The sequence below is a fragment of the Chiloscyllium plagiosum genome, unplaced genomic scaffold (genome assembly GCF_037043375.1).
Source record: "Chiloscyllium plagiosum isolate Xiang-an unplaced genomic scaffold, Cpla_swu_hap1 HiC_scaffold_12, whole genome shotgun sequence".
In the NCBI taxonomy this organism is placed as follows: domain Eukaryota; kingdom Metazoa; phylum Chordata; class Chondrichthyes; order Orectolobiformes; family Hemiscylliidae; genus Chiloscyllium; species Chiloscyllium plagiosum.
Window position 1 is genome coordinate 85,971,204 of NW_028270150.1, and position 18,568 is coordinate 85,989,771.

The 18,568-nt window shown below is 44.5% G+C and overlaps 1 protein-coding gene across 1 annotated transcript in view; it reads left to right on the forward strand.

The window, feature by feature from the left end:
• Positions 1-17,319, forward strand: part of LOC122555485 (guanylate cyclase soluble subunit beta-2-like) — a 58,265-nt gene extending 40,946 nt beyond the window's left edge. Inside the window, exons 10-17 of the mRNA XM_087992315.1 lie at positions 692-908; positions 1,685-2,005; positions 4,551-4,699; positions 6,660-6,806; positions 10,368-10,522; positions 12,887-13,092; positions 14,991-15,080; positions 17,117-17,319. Of these exons, the coding sequence (XP_087848441.1) occupies positions 692-908; positions 1,685-2,005; positions 4,551-4,699; positions 6,660-6,806; positions 10,368-10,522; positions 12,887-13,092; positions 14,991-15,080; positions 17,117-17,319 (1,488 nt within the window). The remainder of the gene's footprint in view (positions 1-691; positions 909-1,684; positions 2,006-4,550; positions 4,700-6,659; positions 6,807-10,367; positions 10,523-12,886; positions 13,093-14,990; positions 15,081-17,116) is intronic.
• The last annotated feature ends 1,249 nt before the right edge of the window (positions 17,320-18,568 follow it).

Here is an 18,568-nt window from a genome sequence, read left to right on the forward strand (position 1 = left end):
GATTTTCCTGCTCCCGGGATGCTGCCTGACCTGCTGTGCTTTTCCAGCACCACTCTAAACTTGACTCAAATACATTGCACCAGAGAAGAGAGTTATAGAAAAGAAGGAAGGATAGAATTGCATTTATATTGCACCTTGCTCAACCTCAATGTGTCCAGAATCATTTCACAATGTGTGAAATACTTTGTTGAAATGTGGTTGTTGTTGTAATGGAGGGAAATGTGCCAGACAATTTGCCTGTGCAGTTGCCCCACAAATGGTAATCAGAGAAGTGACCATGTTGTCATGACACAGAGAGGTCTACACTGTTCTTGTTTGAAACAGTGCCACCCTGGGAGCTCTCACAGCGGTTGAGAGGGCAGGCCGGAGCTTGGTTTAACACCACATTGAAAGGACAGCCCCTCTGACTATGCAGATGTGCTGGCTGGAGTGTCAGCCTACATTACACTTTTATCCTCCTTGAGTGGGGCTTGAATCTGTGACCTCCTGGGTCAGTGATGAGAGTACTTCCACTGAGAAATGGCTTGTTTAAATTGTATGATGCTCGATTAACATGTTGATCTGTGGTTTTGTTGTTGCTGAGCTATCCCGATAGCCCTCATTGTGATGGTCTTGCTTACTTGAGCAAAACGTTGTGACACTATCTTCATATTGAAAAGTACCAATTAATGTGAATTTCTTTTTGCTGTAGCTAAAGGTCAAGCAGGCGGGAGTGAATATACAGAAGCATGTACCGGGACTACAGGCAATGAACATTCGATTTGATGACTACTTCACAATCACCCATCCAGCAGTGTCTTTTACTATCTCCAGCATTCGAAAGTTTATCAACAGTCAGTTTGTACTGAAAACACGGACAGAAATGATGCCACGGTCTTGGCAAACTCAACCAATCCTGAAACTCCGAGGTACAGATGTTCAGAGTGGAAATTTGACTTAACTTCCCAAATATTGTGCTTCAGCCTGTTCAGAGACTGCTGAAGTAACATCTCCCACCTTGTACAGGTTATGGGAATTATCCACTCCCACTCTGGTTCAGTGAGATGGCTAAGGCTGCCAGTATACCACATTCAGGCAGGTGATACTGGGAGGGTAGGAGGGATGAGTTTTCTGGAGGTTTGCATGCTCTCTCCAGCGCCTCAGTTTGGAAGCTTCACAAACTAAATAGTTCCACTGAGGTAACTGTGCTTTCCCTGAACCGTCCCATATTACTGTAAGAAAATGAAAGTTACTTCTGACTTCAGTCCAGTCTTCTCTGAATTGCCCTAAAAAAACTTTTAATTGCTGGGTTTTCTAAACTAAAATCGAACTTGTATTATTCTGAACTGGAAGCCAACTAATGGGCCTCTATGTTTACCCTACTGTCATAAACCACCAGAGTATGAACAATCTTCCATTAATACATCACAGGGATCTACAGGCACTTGTTTTCTGAGCCACACCGATCACGTCATTGTTCTAAAAGGACTGTCTGACTTTTACTTTTTGAAAGGAAACTCTTCACAAAAGTAACCAATACTCATATGCCAGTATTTTGAATACTAATCTCAAAAAGTGATAGTAAAATAAATCATATACCTTTCAATATAGAAGCATTACAAGTTACGTTTTGCATGCATCATTTAGTTATTTTGACAGTTGGGAGATTTCTGACGCAGTTTACATTTTGCTGTCTTTTTCCCAGGGCAGATGCTGTGGATGGGATCGATCCAATGTATGATTTACCTGTGCTCGCCACAGTTGCACTGTCTCGAAGAACTGGAAGAGGCGGGGATGTACATCGCCGACATAGCCCAGCATGACACAACGCGAGACCTCATTCTCCTCAATCAGCAAAGGCTAGCGGAGATTGAGCTGTCCAATCAGCTCGAACGCAAGAAGGAGGAGCTGAGAATCCTGTCCAAGAACCTGGAGGTGGAAAAGCAGAAAACTGAGGTGCTACTATATGCCATGCTACCTAAACACGTGGCCAATCAGCTCAAGGAAGGCAAGCAGGTTGAAGCAGGTAAGTACTATCTCTTCCAACTTTGACACCAGACCTTCTGCACCATGACCAGGGCACTTGTCTTCAGGAGATCCCACATCACTTCAAGGTCACTCAAGCACAGTCGTCACTGTTGTCATGTAAAAATGAACTGCAAACAATTCACACTATAACATTCCACACACTGTAATGAGCTGAGTTACTCACCTGGTGACAAGTGTTGATCCTGACACCCCCTACAATTCTTGAAGTGGTATCATTGAATCTGTTACATCCACCTGTCAGAACAGGCAAGACCTTGGGTTACGATCTCAGTTAAAAGATGGTACCTTTGACAGTGCAGCACTCCTTCACACGAGGCTGAGGGTGTCAGCATATTGAGTTATGGCTAACCAGACTGGTCACTGCTAAGTACTGCTCCTTTGAAATTTGCATTTGTTCAGTGTGCTTAGCCTTGGAGCCTTGGCACTTCAACTTTCCCTATCCCTGTGTGCCATTTTTAATTCATTTCCTCGTTCCATAAGGCATTATTGAAAGAATGGGGTGGATCCTTTAATTCTGAATTTTTGGTATCTCGGAATAACATAGTGTAGGGTTAATCCATACGCTGACCCCTTCTCCTGCTGCTGCCCTCACATCTGATGAAAAACAAACAGCGATCCAGTTTTCATCCAGTGGGAATCGATGGGCAAGAAATCTGTATTTAATTATTTTGGATGTTCATTATGAATGTGTTAAACTGCAGAATAAAACTGAATGGGCCTTTGACATGAAAAGAAAAGAACATGACTTCATCTACCTCTCATAACCATTCACTATTCTAAAGCACTTTACAGTCTTGGGGTTCTAACTCATGTTTGTTTTCTTTATTTTTCTTTTAGAAATAGGAGCAGGAGTAGGCCATTTGGCCCCCTGCTCCACCATTCATGGCTGACCCAGTACTCCTCATGGTCCACTCTCCTGCCCTCCTCCCATAACCTTTGATTCCCGGCTGATCGAGGATCTATCGATCTCAGCCTTAAATGTACACAAGGACTCTGTCCGACAGCTCCCTGTGGAGTTTCAAAGACTCACTACTCTTTGAGAGAAGAGAATCCTCCTCATCTCAGTCTTTAAATCAGTGCCCCTTAACGTGCTGCTCAACGAACATCACTGAGACAGATTGTCCACTCAGTAGACACATTGTTGTTGGTGAGACATTGCTGTGTCACACTTGCTGCCATGTTTCCTTCAGTGATGCTGCTTCATTAGCTGTGTAGCATTTTTGGTAGGTTCCTATCAGGGCCATGGTTTTAATATTTCTTTGAATATTATTATGCACTTGTTTGGGATTCTGGTGATGGATAGTGGAATATTTTCCATTCCGAGCTGTCCCTGCCCTTTTCTGGTACCTGACAGTTTCTTATAGTGTAGGGGGACGCCAATCCGCACCTTCCTTTTCATGGCATCACCTGCCACATTCAGGTAAGTGAAGGCGTTAAGGGTTCCAATATTGCACTAAACAGCTTCAGAGAGAAACTAAGGGTGAAAGTAGTGGGTGAGGAGATAGGGACATGAGTAAAGGGATCGAGTAGCAGGTGAGTAAAGGGATCGAATGGCAGGTGGGTGAGGGGGTTTGGGTGGCTGGTAGGTGAGGGGATCAGGTGGTAGGTGGGTGGGGGGATCAGGTGGTAGGTGGGTGAGAGGGTTCGGGTGTCGGTGGGTGAGGGGATCAGGTGGTAGGTGGGTGAGAGGGTTCAGGTGTAGGTGAGTGAGGGGGATTGGGTGGTAGGTGGGTGAGAGGGTTCGGGTGTAGGTGGGTGAGGGGGATCGGGTGGTAGGTGGGTGAGAGGGTTCGGGTGTAGGTGGGTGAGGGGGATCGGGTGGTAGGTGGGTGAGAGGGTTCGGGTGGCTGCTGGATGAGAGGGTTCGGGTGTAGGTGGGTGGGGGGATCAAATGGTAGGTGGATGAGGGGGTTCGGGTGGCAGGTGGGTGAGAGGGATCGGGTGCTAGGTGGGTGAGGGGGTCAGGTAGTTGGTTTATTGAGAGGGATCGGTTGATAGGTGAGGGGGTAAGTAGGGTGGCAGATAAGTGGGTGAGAAGGTGGAGTGGGTCACGATGGTTCCAGGAGGTGAGGGACAGCTGGGGATGGGGGAGGTGGGTCAGAAGGGGCCGGTAGGAGGTCGTGAGTGAGATTGGGTGATGGAGGAACATTGACTGGTTGAACAGAGGAGAATCTGAATTTCATATTATTGCATAGCACTTACAGCACAGAGGCTATTTGGCCCAGTTAGTCCAGGCCAGTGTCTAGGCTCAGATGAACTTCCTCCAGCTCCTCTTCACCACATCTATTAACATAACCATCAATGCATTTCTCCCTCATTTGCATCTCTCATATACTCTTCAAAATATCTGCACTATCTGCCTCCAGTGCTCCATGTGTTAGTGAGTTCTAACCACTCTTCAAGATGGCGCTCTTGAACGGATGGTTTATTATTTTTCAAATAATAATTGCCCGTCAGTCTCTGAGCCGTCTGCGGGATGAATGGTGAATAATATGGTGACACATTTCTGTGTTCTCCCAAAGGGGAATTCGAAGATTGCACCATCCTCTTCAGTGATGTAGTGACTTTTACCAACATCTGTGCAGCCTGTGAGCCTATCCAGATTGTCCACATGCTCAACTCCATGTACTCCCGCTTTGATCGTCTAACTACAGTCCACGATGTTTACAAGGTGGGTCATGTGCACCAGGAACATTCAACAAAACTGCGGGTCACAGCGTGGAAACTATCAATCCATCTCTGTAAACAATGGAGATAACAGATTGGGCAGGAAACGTGCTGTTACAGAAATGTAAAAACAAAACGACATTCAAAAGTAAAAGCCAAGATCTCCACGTAGAATTGGAAACCTGTTGAAACTGTAGACAATTACAGCATGGAAGTAGACCATTCAGCCTATCATCTCCATGTGCTGGCTTTTTGGGAGAGTGTACAATTCCTGTCACTCACCCCCTGTCTTTCTCCACAGTCTGGCAAATGATTCCTTCCCTTCACTTATCTTTTGAAAGTTAAGATTGAGTCTACTTCCACCGTCCTTTGAGGCAGGAGGTTTCAGACACTAACAACATTGCGCCTGAAATCATTTCCTCACCATTCCTGATTCTTCCATAACCCAATCTCACCCACGGCCTCCGGCCCCTTCTGACCCACCTCCCCCATCCCCAGCTGTGCCTCACCTCCTGGAACCATCGTGACCCACTCCACCTTCTCACCCACTTATCTGCCACCCTACTTACCCCCTGTGTGAAATTCCTGACAGCTTTCGAAGTGGATCTCGCTGCCTGATTTCTCTTCGAAATGCCACGTTACTGTGTCCCAGAGGAAAATCCAGTCCCTAGGTACCATGTTTAAATCTCTGCTTAGCCACCGGTTAAGCGCCAGTTGTGAGTTCCTTCACGCAGACTGACCTGGTGTGATTCTCTTTCCACCTATCACATTTCCGACGCCCCTCCCCCAAGTCCCTCCTCCCTACCTTTTATCTTAGCCTGCTGGACAAACCTTCCCCATTCCTGAAGAAGGGCTTATGCCCGAAACGTCGATTCTCCTGTTCCCTGGATGCTGCCTGACCTGCTGCGCTTTTCCAGCAACACATTTCCAGCTCTGATCTCCAGCATCTGCAGACTTCACTTTCTCCTCAAAGATTTCAACCTACTGCGAATCCTCTTACAAGGATGCCTTCCTTGAAGAAGCTCTCTTCCTCCCTCTACAAAGATTTCAGTGAGTCCCTCTCTCACTGCACCCCCCAGGTCATCTCCTCTGCACAGAAGCTCTTCAGCCACATTCCTCATTTCCCCTCCCCCCACCCTATCTCAGTCAAATCCATCAAATTCAGCACCGCCTTCCTAACCTGAGATCTTCTTCCCGACCTCTCCGCACCCACCCCAGTCTGACCTATCACCCTCACCTTGACCTCTTTCCACCTATCACATTTCCGACGCCCCTCCCCCAAGTCCCTCCTCCCTACCTTTTATCTTAGCCTGCTGGACAAACTTTCCCCATTCCTGAAGAAGGGCTTATGCCCGAAACGTCGATTCTCCTGTTCCCTGGATGCTGCCTGACCTGCTGCGCTTTTCCAGCAACACATTTCCAGCTCTGATCTCCAGCATCTGCAGACCTCACTTTCTCCTGATGTGATTCTCTAGCCTTTCCTCTGAGCTTTCAGCATCTATAGTCTTGTTATTTAATTTGATGAATGGAGTGTTAGCTGTCAGGGTGGGCACAAGGGTGCCATCAACCCATGGCAATGAAGGGTGACAAGTGACTCCAGTGAAAGGATGTGGCATATTGTTAAGAGTTGACCCCTTAGCAGTCGGTGAACTGGTCTTTGCATGAGATTATGTCTGTGTGTTTGACACCAACTTAATAATAATTGAAATAAAATGAGAAATTTTAAATGCATACACCTCCATCACGCTAACGATGCCAGTATTTGGTACCATTAAGTTTTGTTTTCAGCCCAGTATCAGAGCGGTCCACAAGTTTGGGAAAAGGTTTTGATTGTGGCAAAAGCAAATCCTTGGCAGGAGCACGATCAGGACCAGGAAATTGGGTCAAGCTGGCAGTGTCCATGAGATCCGGTTTCATAAGGATTATGATACAGACCTCTTGTTTCTGGTTTGGACCGTGTGCAGGTTGAGACTATTGGAGATGCCTACATGGTTGTTGGAGGTGTGCCCATTCCTGTTGCAAGCCATGCGGAGAGAGTCGCCAACTTTGCCTTGGGAATGAGGATGGCTGCAAGAAGTGTGAAGAATCCAGTGACCGGAGATCCTATTCAGGTACAGCTTCTCTCTGATTCCCCACAGACAGAATACTGGGGTTATGATTGCCTACCATAATTACATCCAGAAGGCATAAGGTTGATGAGTAAGGAATAGTTGAGGTTGATCATATAGGCTGAAGCCTTAACCCCGGCCTAAATCGCAGGCAAATAGTACACTCCGTCAAAGGCAGGGATGGTGGGTGTAGGGTCCTTCAGATTTTTAGACCTGGGCCTATAAACACCAGTGGGATTGAGGAGTTGTTTTAAGTTGAGACAGGTGCGTCTTGCCTGATGGGAGGTAGCTGGTGAGAAGAGGGGCAGGGAAAAAGCAGTCTCATTTTTGTTTCCTTTATGGGGGGGGAGAGAAAGGCTGTTCCTAGAGGTCCCAGATGGGAAGGGCTCCTGCCTAGACTTCACATCCTTCCCGACCACAGGCCCTTGCAGAATTCACTGTCTCCACTGTCTCTAGTTCCTGCTGGGGTCTCCTGATAAAAGTGCCAGATTTCAATGGCTACTAGGACTCCTGCATTTGTTTCTCGAGTTTGCGGTTGGTAAAGCAGCCAGGCACATGCGAATGAGCCCAGCCGTTGAGGCCAATAGCGCCTTCAATTGTTCTGGGTTGGTCACCTGCTCGCTGAGATGGCTCTCCCAATCAAGAATTCAATTTACCCTTCCCTACTCACAGGAGATCGCTTTTAGACATTGTGTTACCATTTCAGTGTCCCTAGCATAGACTTTCAGCTGGGGAACCATGCCCAAAGTTGGTGGGCACTAACTGCTGACATGATTGGCTTCCAACGTGATAGCCATCTTCCTATGTGCCAGGGACGACTATGACCAGTGGAGAATTTGCCCCCTGCTTCCCATAAACTCCATCTTTGCTCGGACTTCTTGTTGCTGCACTCAGTTGTAATGCAGCTTTGATTTCTCGGGTAGTCACTCTCACCTCACCCCTGGAGTTCAGCTCTTGTTTGGGTCATGGGTGTGCAGAGGTCTGGAGCAGTGTGACCTTGGCAGCTCTCAAACTGAGCATCAGTGAGCAAGTTCATTACTGAATAAGTGCATCTTGACTGCACTGTTGATGACGCCATCATCATCATTTTGCTGATGATTGAAATGGGGCAGTAACTGACCAGATAGGACCTCTACTTTCTGTGGATCAGGACCTAACTATATTTTTGAATGAATGCCAATGTTGTATTGCACTTGAATGGCTCAGCTAGGTTTTCAGGACCTACAGCCTTTGCAATAGCAAGTGGCTTCAGCCATTTCTTGAAATTTCACCGAATGAATTGAATTAGTTGAAGGCTGGCATCTGAGATGTGGGGGTCCTCAGGAAGAGACTGACGATTGGTACATATCCTGCAGCATTGTCATTTGCACTGGTGAACTGGGCTCCCCATCACCTGGTGATGGGCATATTCATGGAGAATCCTTCTCCTGTGAGTTGCTGAATTGTCTGTCAGCTTTACCGATATATGTGGTAAACTGCAGAGCAAAGATTGAACTCATTGGCTGTGGAGTTGAGGACTTCTGTGTATAGCATGCCGCCTGGGTAGTTTAGTATAGAGCACCTCATTTCTCGGTATGCCTGGTATGTCTGCTCCTGGCATGCCCTCCTGCAGTGGCCATTAAACCAGTATTGATCACCAGGTTTGCAATGGTAGAGTAGGGGATATACTGGGCCATGAGTTTAATCATTTTTTTGTGTAATATAAAACATAGCCCAGTGTGCTGGATGAATGCCATGGTTGATATACCATGTCTGTTCTGATATGTTCCCAGTTAGCATGGTGATGGCGTCACACAACACAATGAATGCTCTCCTCATTGTGAAAACTTAACCTCCACAGAGACTATGTGCTGGTCACTCTTGCCACTACTGTCATGGATGGATGCATCACATCTGTCCATGATGACGGTGAGATCAAGTAAGTTTTTCCCTCTTTTCCATTACAACTTGCAGCAAGCCCAGTATGACAGACCTAGCCTACAGGGCATGGCCAGTTCAATCAGTAGTGGCATAACTGAGCCAGTCTCAGTGATGGGTATTGCAATCCCCCATCCAGGTACATTCAGGGCCCTTGCCTCCCTTAGTGCTCTTTCCAAATGAAGTTCAATGTGGAGGAGTGACAATTCATCAGTTGAGGAGGGGTGGTAGGTAGTAATCTGCTCGAGGTTATCCTTACCCATGTTTGACCCGATGTCATGAGACATTATGGGGTCTGCAGTCTGTATTGAGTATTCCCAATCAACTGCCCTCCTGGTGATAGAGGAGTGTAGGACATTATCAGTAAGGTATGATTTCGTGACTATGTGACTGGAGAGCAGTAATATAATCTCATGGTATATTATTCAACGTAATGAAGCTTTTTTGATTGCAAAAAGAAATACGGGCATGAGTCACAAGCTCAGTTATTTTCATTGGACTAACAATCATTTGTTGCCATGGTAACCCTGGAGGAAGTTCTCCAATCAGTCTCAAGAGGAGGACTAGCAGAATCTTCTCTGATTGACTCAAAATGGCCAATTAATGCTGACCCTGCTTATGATGCCTGCGTTCTGACAAGGAGCTTTGAAAGTCATTGAGAGAGGGATTCTGGGTGATCAGGGCCAACTTCTAGATAGAGTCATAGAGATGTACAGCATGGAAACAGACTCTTCGGTCCAACCCGTCCATACCGACCAGATATCCCAACCCAATCAAGTCCCACGTGCCAACACCCGGCCCATATCCCTCCTAACCCTTCCTATTCATATGTGTTGCTGAAAAAGCGCAGCAGGTCAGGCAGCATCCAGGGAACAGGAGAATCGACGTTTCGGGCATAAGCCCTTCGTCGATTCTCCTGTTCCCTGGATGCTGCCTGACCTGCTGCGCTTTTCCAGCAACACATTTCCAGCTCTGATCTCCAGCATCTGCAGACCTCACTTTCTCCTTCCTATTCATATACCCATCCAAATGCCTCTATAATGTTGCAATTGAAATGATAGCCCCATAACTAAATTAGAGGTTCTAAGTGGAGTATAGGTTCAATAACTGAGAATGGGTCTTGCTTGAGTTAATCTGATCTGAGCCTAGTGGTTCTTTCAAATCATGATCACTCAGGAATATTTGCCCCCGAATGTGATTAATATTACATTGGAAAACGTGATGGAGCAGTAGCATCACCCAGATAAATATGAGACACTCAAGCCGTTCAAATTCTGAGCTTTGATTGGTTGCTTCCCTTGGCTCCACTAATTTTAATAGAAATATCTACCACCAATTTTACAGTAAGATGATAAAAAGTTAGCTCTGAGGCTCCAGGAGGTTCTCACAATCTCCCGACTTAAAATTCAACTGCAGAGCCCACTGTGGAACCAGTTTAGATGGCTGTTTCCATTTTTCACACAGTAATTTTGGGCATGAGGGGGTGAGATATGAGATAGTGGAGATCCTCCAATCGCACGTGGAAATTGCCAGGACAATCCATGCTTAGTGTGCGGGCCCTGCAAAAGATCATTCTTCACCCAGCACCTGACCTTTGAGAAGGTGGGTTCTTGCGATTAAAGAATGTCAATTCTTTTCCACAATCAGATCCGAGTTGGCATACACTCTGGTCCAGTGTTGGCTGGAGTGGTTGGTGAGAAGATGCCAAGATACTGTCTATTTGGAGACACTGTTAATACTGCCTCAAGGATGGAGAGCCATGGAGTACCAGGCAAGATCCATCTCAGTCCAACAGCAAACAGGTAGGTAAATCTGACCTGACTCTACCTGTGCTAAACTGCTACCTCATGCTTTTGCTACATTGGAGTTGAGTATTTTGATGCCTCTCCTTTAGACCCAGTGAAAACTCTGCCGTCTATATCCTAACTCACACGGAATTCTACTCACCCATCACTCCTGTGCTCGCTGACCTACAAAATCTCCAGATTTGCCAACGTCTCGTTTTAAGATTCCCGTGCTGGTTCTCAAATCCCACCGGCCTAGCTCTCCCGATCTCTGTCATCACCTCCACCCCTGCGACTGTCCAAGATTGGCGTACTCCTCTAATGCTAACCTGTTGCACACCTCAGAAATAACTTCACAGAGGCTGGTATCCTGTCACCAAGTCCACCCTTTATTTACACATGCAAAGTGCATGACACTGATCCAGCTGGCTCAGAGCCACCTCCAAGAGTAAGCAGAGCCCCTGACACTCCTGTTTATTTATTTTTTCTTTTTTTTCTAATTACCCTCACACTACTACCTAACTGCTTATTTTTTCCCCCAGCACCCATGTTGTGTGTGTGCAGGTGTGAGACACAGTGAAAGATACAAGGTGCACAAATCTTTATTCAAATTTCCACCACCAGGAAGAAAGGAAACACCCGAGTGGCCAATGACAAGCAGTGCCCTTCACATCAAAGGGTAATGCTGTGTGATCAGACAGTGAAGGGGAGAGCAGGGGTTAAATCAAAATAGAGTTGAAGGGGGAAATAATGCATTCCACTCCCTGCGGCACCCACCTCTCCCTGAACAACTCCAGGGTGTTGGTCGACACCGCGTGCTCCTTCTCCAAGGACACCCGGGCTCTAACATAACCGCGGAAGAAGGGCAGGCAGTCGGCCCTAACGAGCCCCTCCACAGCCCGCTGCCTGGACCTGTTTATGGGACACTCCTCTTTTCATCTGTCAGCCAGGGTTCCCAGATTGGACCAAAATAACAGCCCCAATCTGGGAACTCATATTCTATAAGATCCACCTGGCTCACCTCATTCCAATCACTACCACTACATTGTCCGCCAATGTGTCCTAGCTTCTGGAATTCCCTCCTCTCTCTGACCCACCATCTCGCTCTCCACCTTTTAAGATGCTCCTTAACACCTATCTCTTTGGCCAGGATTTCAGTTTACCTGTCTTAACTCTTTTTCACTAGATGCCTCTTTCAGGTAAAGTGTGTAATGGTCACTCATGCTAAAGGGAAAGCATGTTACAGCAGAGGTAGAGGTAATCTGATTACGGCAAGCTAGTTGGTACACCATGTACAGATGCATTTGTCCAACCATCCCCCTTCTCATTAAACACAAAATAAAAGTTGCAGGTCACCCAGGTCACCCAATGTAAGTGATCAATAATGAGAATGATGATTCATTTGATCGTTCTAGTCTGTCCCACTTTCATCAGTCTCTGAACATGCGTTTCACCCATTGTTTCAGAGGCATTCAGATCTTTGAATGAGTTGTCAGTTGAATTGGTATCCGCTTGTTCCTAGGATGATGGTCCTCCCCTGGGGAGTGGCGTTCATGTGCTGAATGCTGGATCAGAGCAAGACACTTGCTTCTATGAGATTGATGAATTACAGAACAAAGCTGTTCTTGCTAGTTTCTTGTTCTACACCACAACACTACTGCACAGCTACAGCAGTGAGTGTGCAGAGATGTTCAACGTTCTGATGATAAAGTAGGGAAGAAGTTCACAAGTTGAACAAAGCCCCTCACTGTTTTCACAGCTGTTGGCTACAGTTCTCACTTTGCCAGTGTCCATGCAAAGTCTTTTCGCTATAGGGACATGATCTCGAAGGTTGAGCTGAAGAAGCTGCAACATATGTTCTTTTAGGCATTCTTTGTATTCTCACCATCCACTCTGAGGATTTGCGTTTACTCAGCCCTTAACGAACCTGCAAGTATTCGATTCCTGCTGGTCAGAACTCTTAAGTATGTCAACTGCGACTCAATGGTAGCACATACCTCTGAGCTAGAAGCTTTTGGTTTGAAATTCCATTGCATTGACTTGAACACAGATATTCCAGGCTGGCGTTGAAGTGTATACTGAGGGAATGTTGGACTGTTGGAAATGCTAGCTTTCAGATGAAGCATTAAAGCAAGGACGAGTCTACTGTCCTAAGTGAACATATTATTGAAACAGATTACCTGGTTTAACAGTTTCTGGGACCTTACAGTACACAAATTCCCTGTTGCAATTCCTACATTATCTGAGTGACTAGATATCAAACCTACTGAGTGCATTTAAAACACTAAGGCACTAAATATGCGGCAATATTAACAAGGGCTGCAGTCTCTTTCAATATGATTTAGAAGTATATTCCAATAGAATCATCTTCTCATCATACAGAGCCCTACAGAACAAAGGTTTCGAAATTGTGGAGAGGGGAGCAATCAACGTGAAAGGCAAAGGGCAAATGGTCACCTACTTTCTTGTTCAGAACCTGCATGCCACTGAAGATGACATCTTTGGTAGGTCGTCACAAGGAAGTGGGAGAGATCCCAACCAGGACAATGATGGCAGCAAGGGGAAAAGTGACCAGTGTAAGCAACACGGTGAGTTTTACAGCACGGAATACAACTCTGACAATTACATGGAATTGTCATGATGTGGAGGTGCCGGTGTTGGACTGGGGTGGACAAAGTTAAAAATCACACAACACCAGGTTATAGTCCAACAGGTTTATTTGGAAGCACTAGCTTTCGGAGTGCTGCTCCTTCATCAGGTGGTTGTGGAGCAGGACCATAAGACACAGAATTTATAGCAACAGGATTGCAGTGTCATGGAATGTAATATTAAACAGGTTTAGCTTAAGACTTTCACCTTTTAGAATGATCATGTTAGTTTCAGTTCCTTCATATGTAAATTCCAAACTTTTTTTAAGTTACATTCTCAAGATAGCTTGAACAATAGATGCCATCTCAGCTCAGGTTATGCATTGAAAGTGTGAATTAAAGTCTGTCTGTGTCCCAATGTTAGGTCAGACTGATTTAATTTCTAAAGTGGGAATTACAGAATCTTATATGGATTTATGCAGTTTTTGAGCAAAATAAAATGTAATTCTGCAATTCTGTAATTCACTCAATATGGAATTGTCTGTAACCCAAGTTCAAAGGTGATAATTGCAGTTAACATTGTCAATGTAGTGAACTTGATAGCACAGAACCTGAGCATAGTTAATCTAAGAGGCATACTGTCAAACAATTTATCATGGACTCATCAGGACAGGTGCAAGAGTACCAAATTTCTGAGGGTGCAACTATTTATATTGAACGTGAAACAGTGCACTGGTTGGCTGCAAAGTGGTTTCTGAGTGGTCTGAGATATTGCCACAGGAAATGTGCCATTGGAACAGTTACCCTAAAGCTTTTATTTAAATTCAAGAAAGACAGGTTGATGATAACATGCCATGGGGAATGCACCATGAAGTACTGTCCCAAAGTTTTTGGTGAATTGTAAAGGTGCAATAACTGATCAAATTCCATTTTCCTGCAAAGGACCTGTCCCCTGCATATGAATACATCTAGCTTATAGTAATCACAAGTGAGCCCAATTGATGAACCTTGACACACTCCAGATTGTTCAGTAAGTGACGCCCACTTGCAGAATGACATCTAACCTTGAACCCGATGATTTGTGTTTGCAGGCGTGAGCTTTTTGAGAATGGTCTGCAGTTTGCCTGGTGTGGACAATTGAAAGAGACTTCCTGTTTGATATGGTGCATCAGACGTGGAACTGCATGGTGTACATACCTAGCATCACCCTGCCACTGAAATTAGTATTACATTGCTTATAGGTGTGGTACTCAGCATGTTATTTGACTTGAGTGACAACTTATTGGTGGGGAATGACACAAGAGTAGCTACCTTCACCTATTATTCAAATGCTGGCGACACCATACCCCTTCCAGAGTAACCTGAGATACACTGGGCATTTCTTAGGCCCAAAGGTAGCATGCATAGATCCATATTCATATTGACTATATTCAGATGAGAGCAGGCCTTGTCAATTTTGTTCAAGAAATATCACTGATCAAAGGACACCTTTAACAGCCTAATGTTATTCTGCAGTATTGTTAAAGATTGTGTTGATGCATCCATTTGCAATTTCCTTTGCAATTCTCTATGTAATCAACCTTACTGGTGCCAGTCAAAAGAAATGGTTAGTATACTTTCATGTAAAGCAAAGGCAACATAGTTTTATTAACATTTTAACACCTTTGTTACTCAGATAGTACAACACAATTTCATCCAATAATTGTAACTAATTATTAAAAATTCAATTTACCAAATGAATACTTGAGATATTGAGATAAAGGTTTGATTGTCCTGAATCACTAGTTAACTGAGATGAAATATTATTTGCAAATGTGTCCTGCTCTAATCTCAGAGTTAATGCAGATCTTCGGCAAATCATTCCTCAATAGATGGCTAATCTGCTCTTCAATTTGCAGAGCAAAATAATGATGAAGATCAGGATTACAAGCCTGTGGTTGCCATGAAATATGTTGATAGGGAACAGACACCCTCGGACAACTCCTCTGGTAAGTTGGATGAATACTTTAGGATCTGCTCACGGTTAATACATATTCCCGAAGTTGTTGAATGTATTTCTGGAGGTTATGTCACATGACTGTATGTCCCCAACTGCATTTTCCCACAAGTGGTCCTTTGTGGGTGGTACGGTGGCTCAGTGGTTAACATTGCGATGTTAACATGGCACCTCACAGTGCCAGGGACCTGGGTTTGATTCCAGCCTCAGGTGACCGTCTGGATTTGCACGTTCTCCTGTGTGTGGATTTGCTCTGGTTTTCTCCCACAGTCCAAAGATGTGCAGGTTAGGTGGAATGGCCATGCTAGATTGCCCGTAGTGTCCAGCGGTGTGCAGGTTAGGTGGATTAGCCACGGGAAATGCAGAGTTACAGGGATAGGGTGGGATGCTCTTCTGAGGGTCGGTGTAGACTCAATGGGTGGAATAGCCTGTATCTCACTATGGGGATTCTATAAATGGGGTGGGAGGTTATTCTCTCAGATCATTGTTTCCATTCCAAGTGAGAAGTGCAAAGACCATGAAAAGCCTTTGCCTACCTCCAGAATGTTTAATTATTTTAAAAAAAAACACTTCTTTTATATTTTCTGCTGACTTTTCTCCAGGGTCACCCTCAGCAGTGACCTGGAGGTTAGAAAGCAATTCTTGGGGAATCCAGGTCACTTCTCGGAGAGTTTACAACCATAAATCTGTTCTGCCCAGAAATGAATTGTGCTGTTAGATGAGATTTAATACTCCAGTGTTGTGATACCAGCTTCAAAGAAATGTAATGAGGTGCACATTGAAGATGAAAAATCTAATCATAGTCATGAGGATGATCCCGTAAGGAAGCTTGACTGGTTGGTAACCTGCTTTTAGGATGCAATGTCCACAATTTACTGAGAGAAGTCAAAAAGCTTGGAAAGTCAAGGCTTCCAGAGAGGAGGCTGGAATCTGACTTATTGATCTTTATGCTTGTAGGGTCTATGATTTCAAAGCAGGATACAATCTGAGTACCTTTAGGATCAGGGAATAGCTGTGAATCCCATTTCAACAATTGAGCCTCTTAAATACTATCACAGATTCCAATAGATGTTTGATGACCAGTGTGACAAGATGGGCCAAAGATCATCTTTCTATGCTGTAAAATCTATTTAACTCTGTGATATGTGTCATTCAGCATCAACCTTGACACACTCCAGATTGTTCAGTAAGTGATGCCCACTTGCAGAATGACATCTAACTATGAACCCGATGATTTGTGCTTGCAGGCGTGAGCTTTTTGAGAATGGTCTGCAGTTTGCCTGGTGTGGACAATTGAAAGAGACCTCCTGTTTGATATGATGCATCAGACGTGGAACTGCATGGTGTACATATCTGCATCACCCTGCCACTGAAATTAGTATTACATTGGATTGATCAGTTTGGATACTTAATCAATTACTTTCCTTAAAGATTGAAGACTTGAGGAAATTTTTAAGCAAGACTAAAAGACATACCTGCAGGTCAACCAGAGCAGGGGTAATGGCCAATGAGGCTGAGGTGTCGATGAATGGCCGATGAGGCTTAGGTGTAGATTATTAGCCGATGAGGCTTCGGTGCAGCCAGCAACCTTTTTGATGAACTGAAGTTTACAGAGGAGAGAGGGAGGATGAACATCCGTACAGCAGAGCGTTGGACAACTGGGGAGTTGGGCTGAGACCACAAGTTTTATATAAATGCAAATTACTGTTGCTTGACATTGAAATGAAATTTTATATATTTTATCACTTCACTACTTTACACGTATTTCCAATCCTCAGCTCGTAGACACATCGGTATAAAACAAATAATAAACATTGTCACATTTAAATATAATGGAGTTTATTCCATTTATTCTAATTGTTTAGTCTTGTGTAACTTATACATTGGTTTTGGTGGGATATAATACATCATTGATGCACAGTGATTAAGCAATTCAGTGCATGTAACACATGGCTATTGATTTTAAATTTTGACTGCATAACTTAATCAGTTGACTGTATTAATACTAGCTCTTTCTTTGCCACGAAGACAGGGAAATCAACAGAGCTGAGCTTAACAAGTGTCCAGAGAGAACAATGATCTCCAAGTGTCCAGAGAGACCAATGATCTCCAAGTGTCCAGAGAGTACAATGATCTCCAAGGAGGAAGATAGAACAAAGTCAAGACTGGACCTGAATAATAAGCCTCTCAGTAATGAAGATGGAAAGTCAGAATTTTGTATTCTATTGTAAACAGAGTGCTGTGTATAACCAACTCAAGCTGCACCTGAGTTAGCTATATTTTCTTGAAAAGACAAACATTAGTTTTACATTGTTTGAAATGTTGCCACTTTTGAATGAGTTTCCCTCAGAAACATTTCTACTGTATTTCTTCAAATACTTTTTTGTGGCACGGTGGCTCAGTGGTTAGCACTGCTGCCTCACAGCATCAGGGACCCGGGTTCGATTCCAGCCTCGGGCGACTGTCTGTGTGGAAATTGCACATTCTCCCCGTGTCTGCATGGGTTTCCTCCGGGTGCTCTGGTTTCCTCCCACAATCCAAAGATGTGCAGGTTAAGGTGGATTGGCCTTGTTAAATTGCCCATACTGTTCAGGGATGTGTAGGTTAGGTGCATTAGTCAGGGGTAAAGGTAAAGTAATAGGTCTGGGAGGGACACTCTTTGAGGGGTTGGTGTGGACTTGTTGGGCTGAAGGGCCTGTTTCCCCATTGTAGGGATTCTATTCTAAAAATTCTACTTTCAAAATATTCATAAATTTCTGCAATGTTGCATCCACTGTCCATGGCTAATTAAAGTTGGGGGAAACATCAAACTTAACAAAAAAACATATAACTGTGCAAAGATGAGTGGAAGCTCAGATGATTTGTCAAAGTATAAAGAAAGGCAGATACTAACAAAAGGTAAATTAGCATGAAGCATTAAAGGGGTGAAAGGAAGATAGCTAGAAATGCAAAAAATGGATAGCAAGAATTTCTACAAGTATTTGAAAAGGAAAAGGGTAAGTAATGTGAGTCAAGAATGTGGTGCTGGAAAAGCATAGCATCCGAGGAGCAGAAGAATCCACGTTTCGGGCAGTAGTTTCAGGAAAAGCACAGCAGGTTGGGATGCTGCCTGACCCGCTGTGCTTTTCCAGCATCACACTTTCGACTTTAATCTCTAACATTTGCAGTCCTCACTTTCACCTAAGTAATGTGAGTGCTGGTCCTGAAGTGTGGGTGGGGGGAAGGTTCAGTTGAAGGGAAATTTTAAAAAATCAATGAGAGAACAGAGATGTAGGACAGTGAAGAGTTGAATGATAATCCAGACGTGACAGGGAGGGGCATAAAATGTAAACAGAAGAGTGTAGCAAAAATTAGATCCAGAATAAGTAATAGGATTAAGGACAAAACAGAATACAGGAAAGAGGTTGAGTGTTTAGCGGCATGGTGTAAAGACAACAATTTCTCCATCAACGTAAGCAAATCAAAGTAGCAGGTCATTGC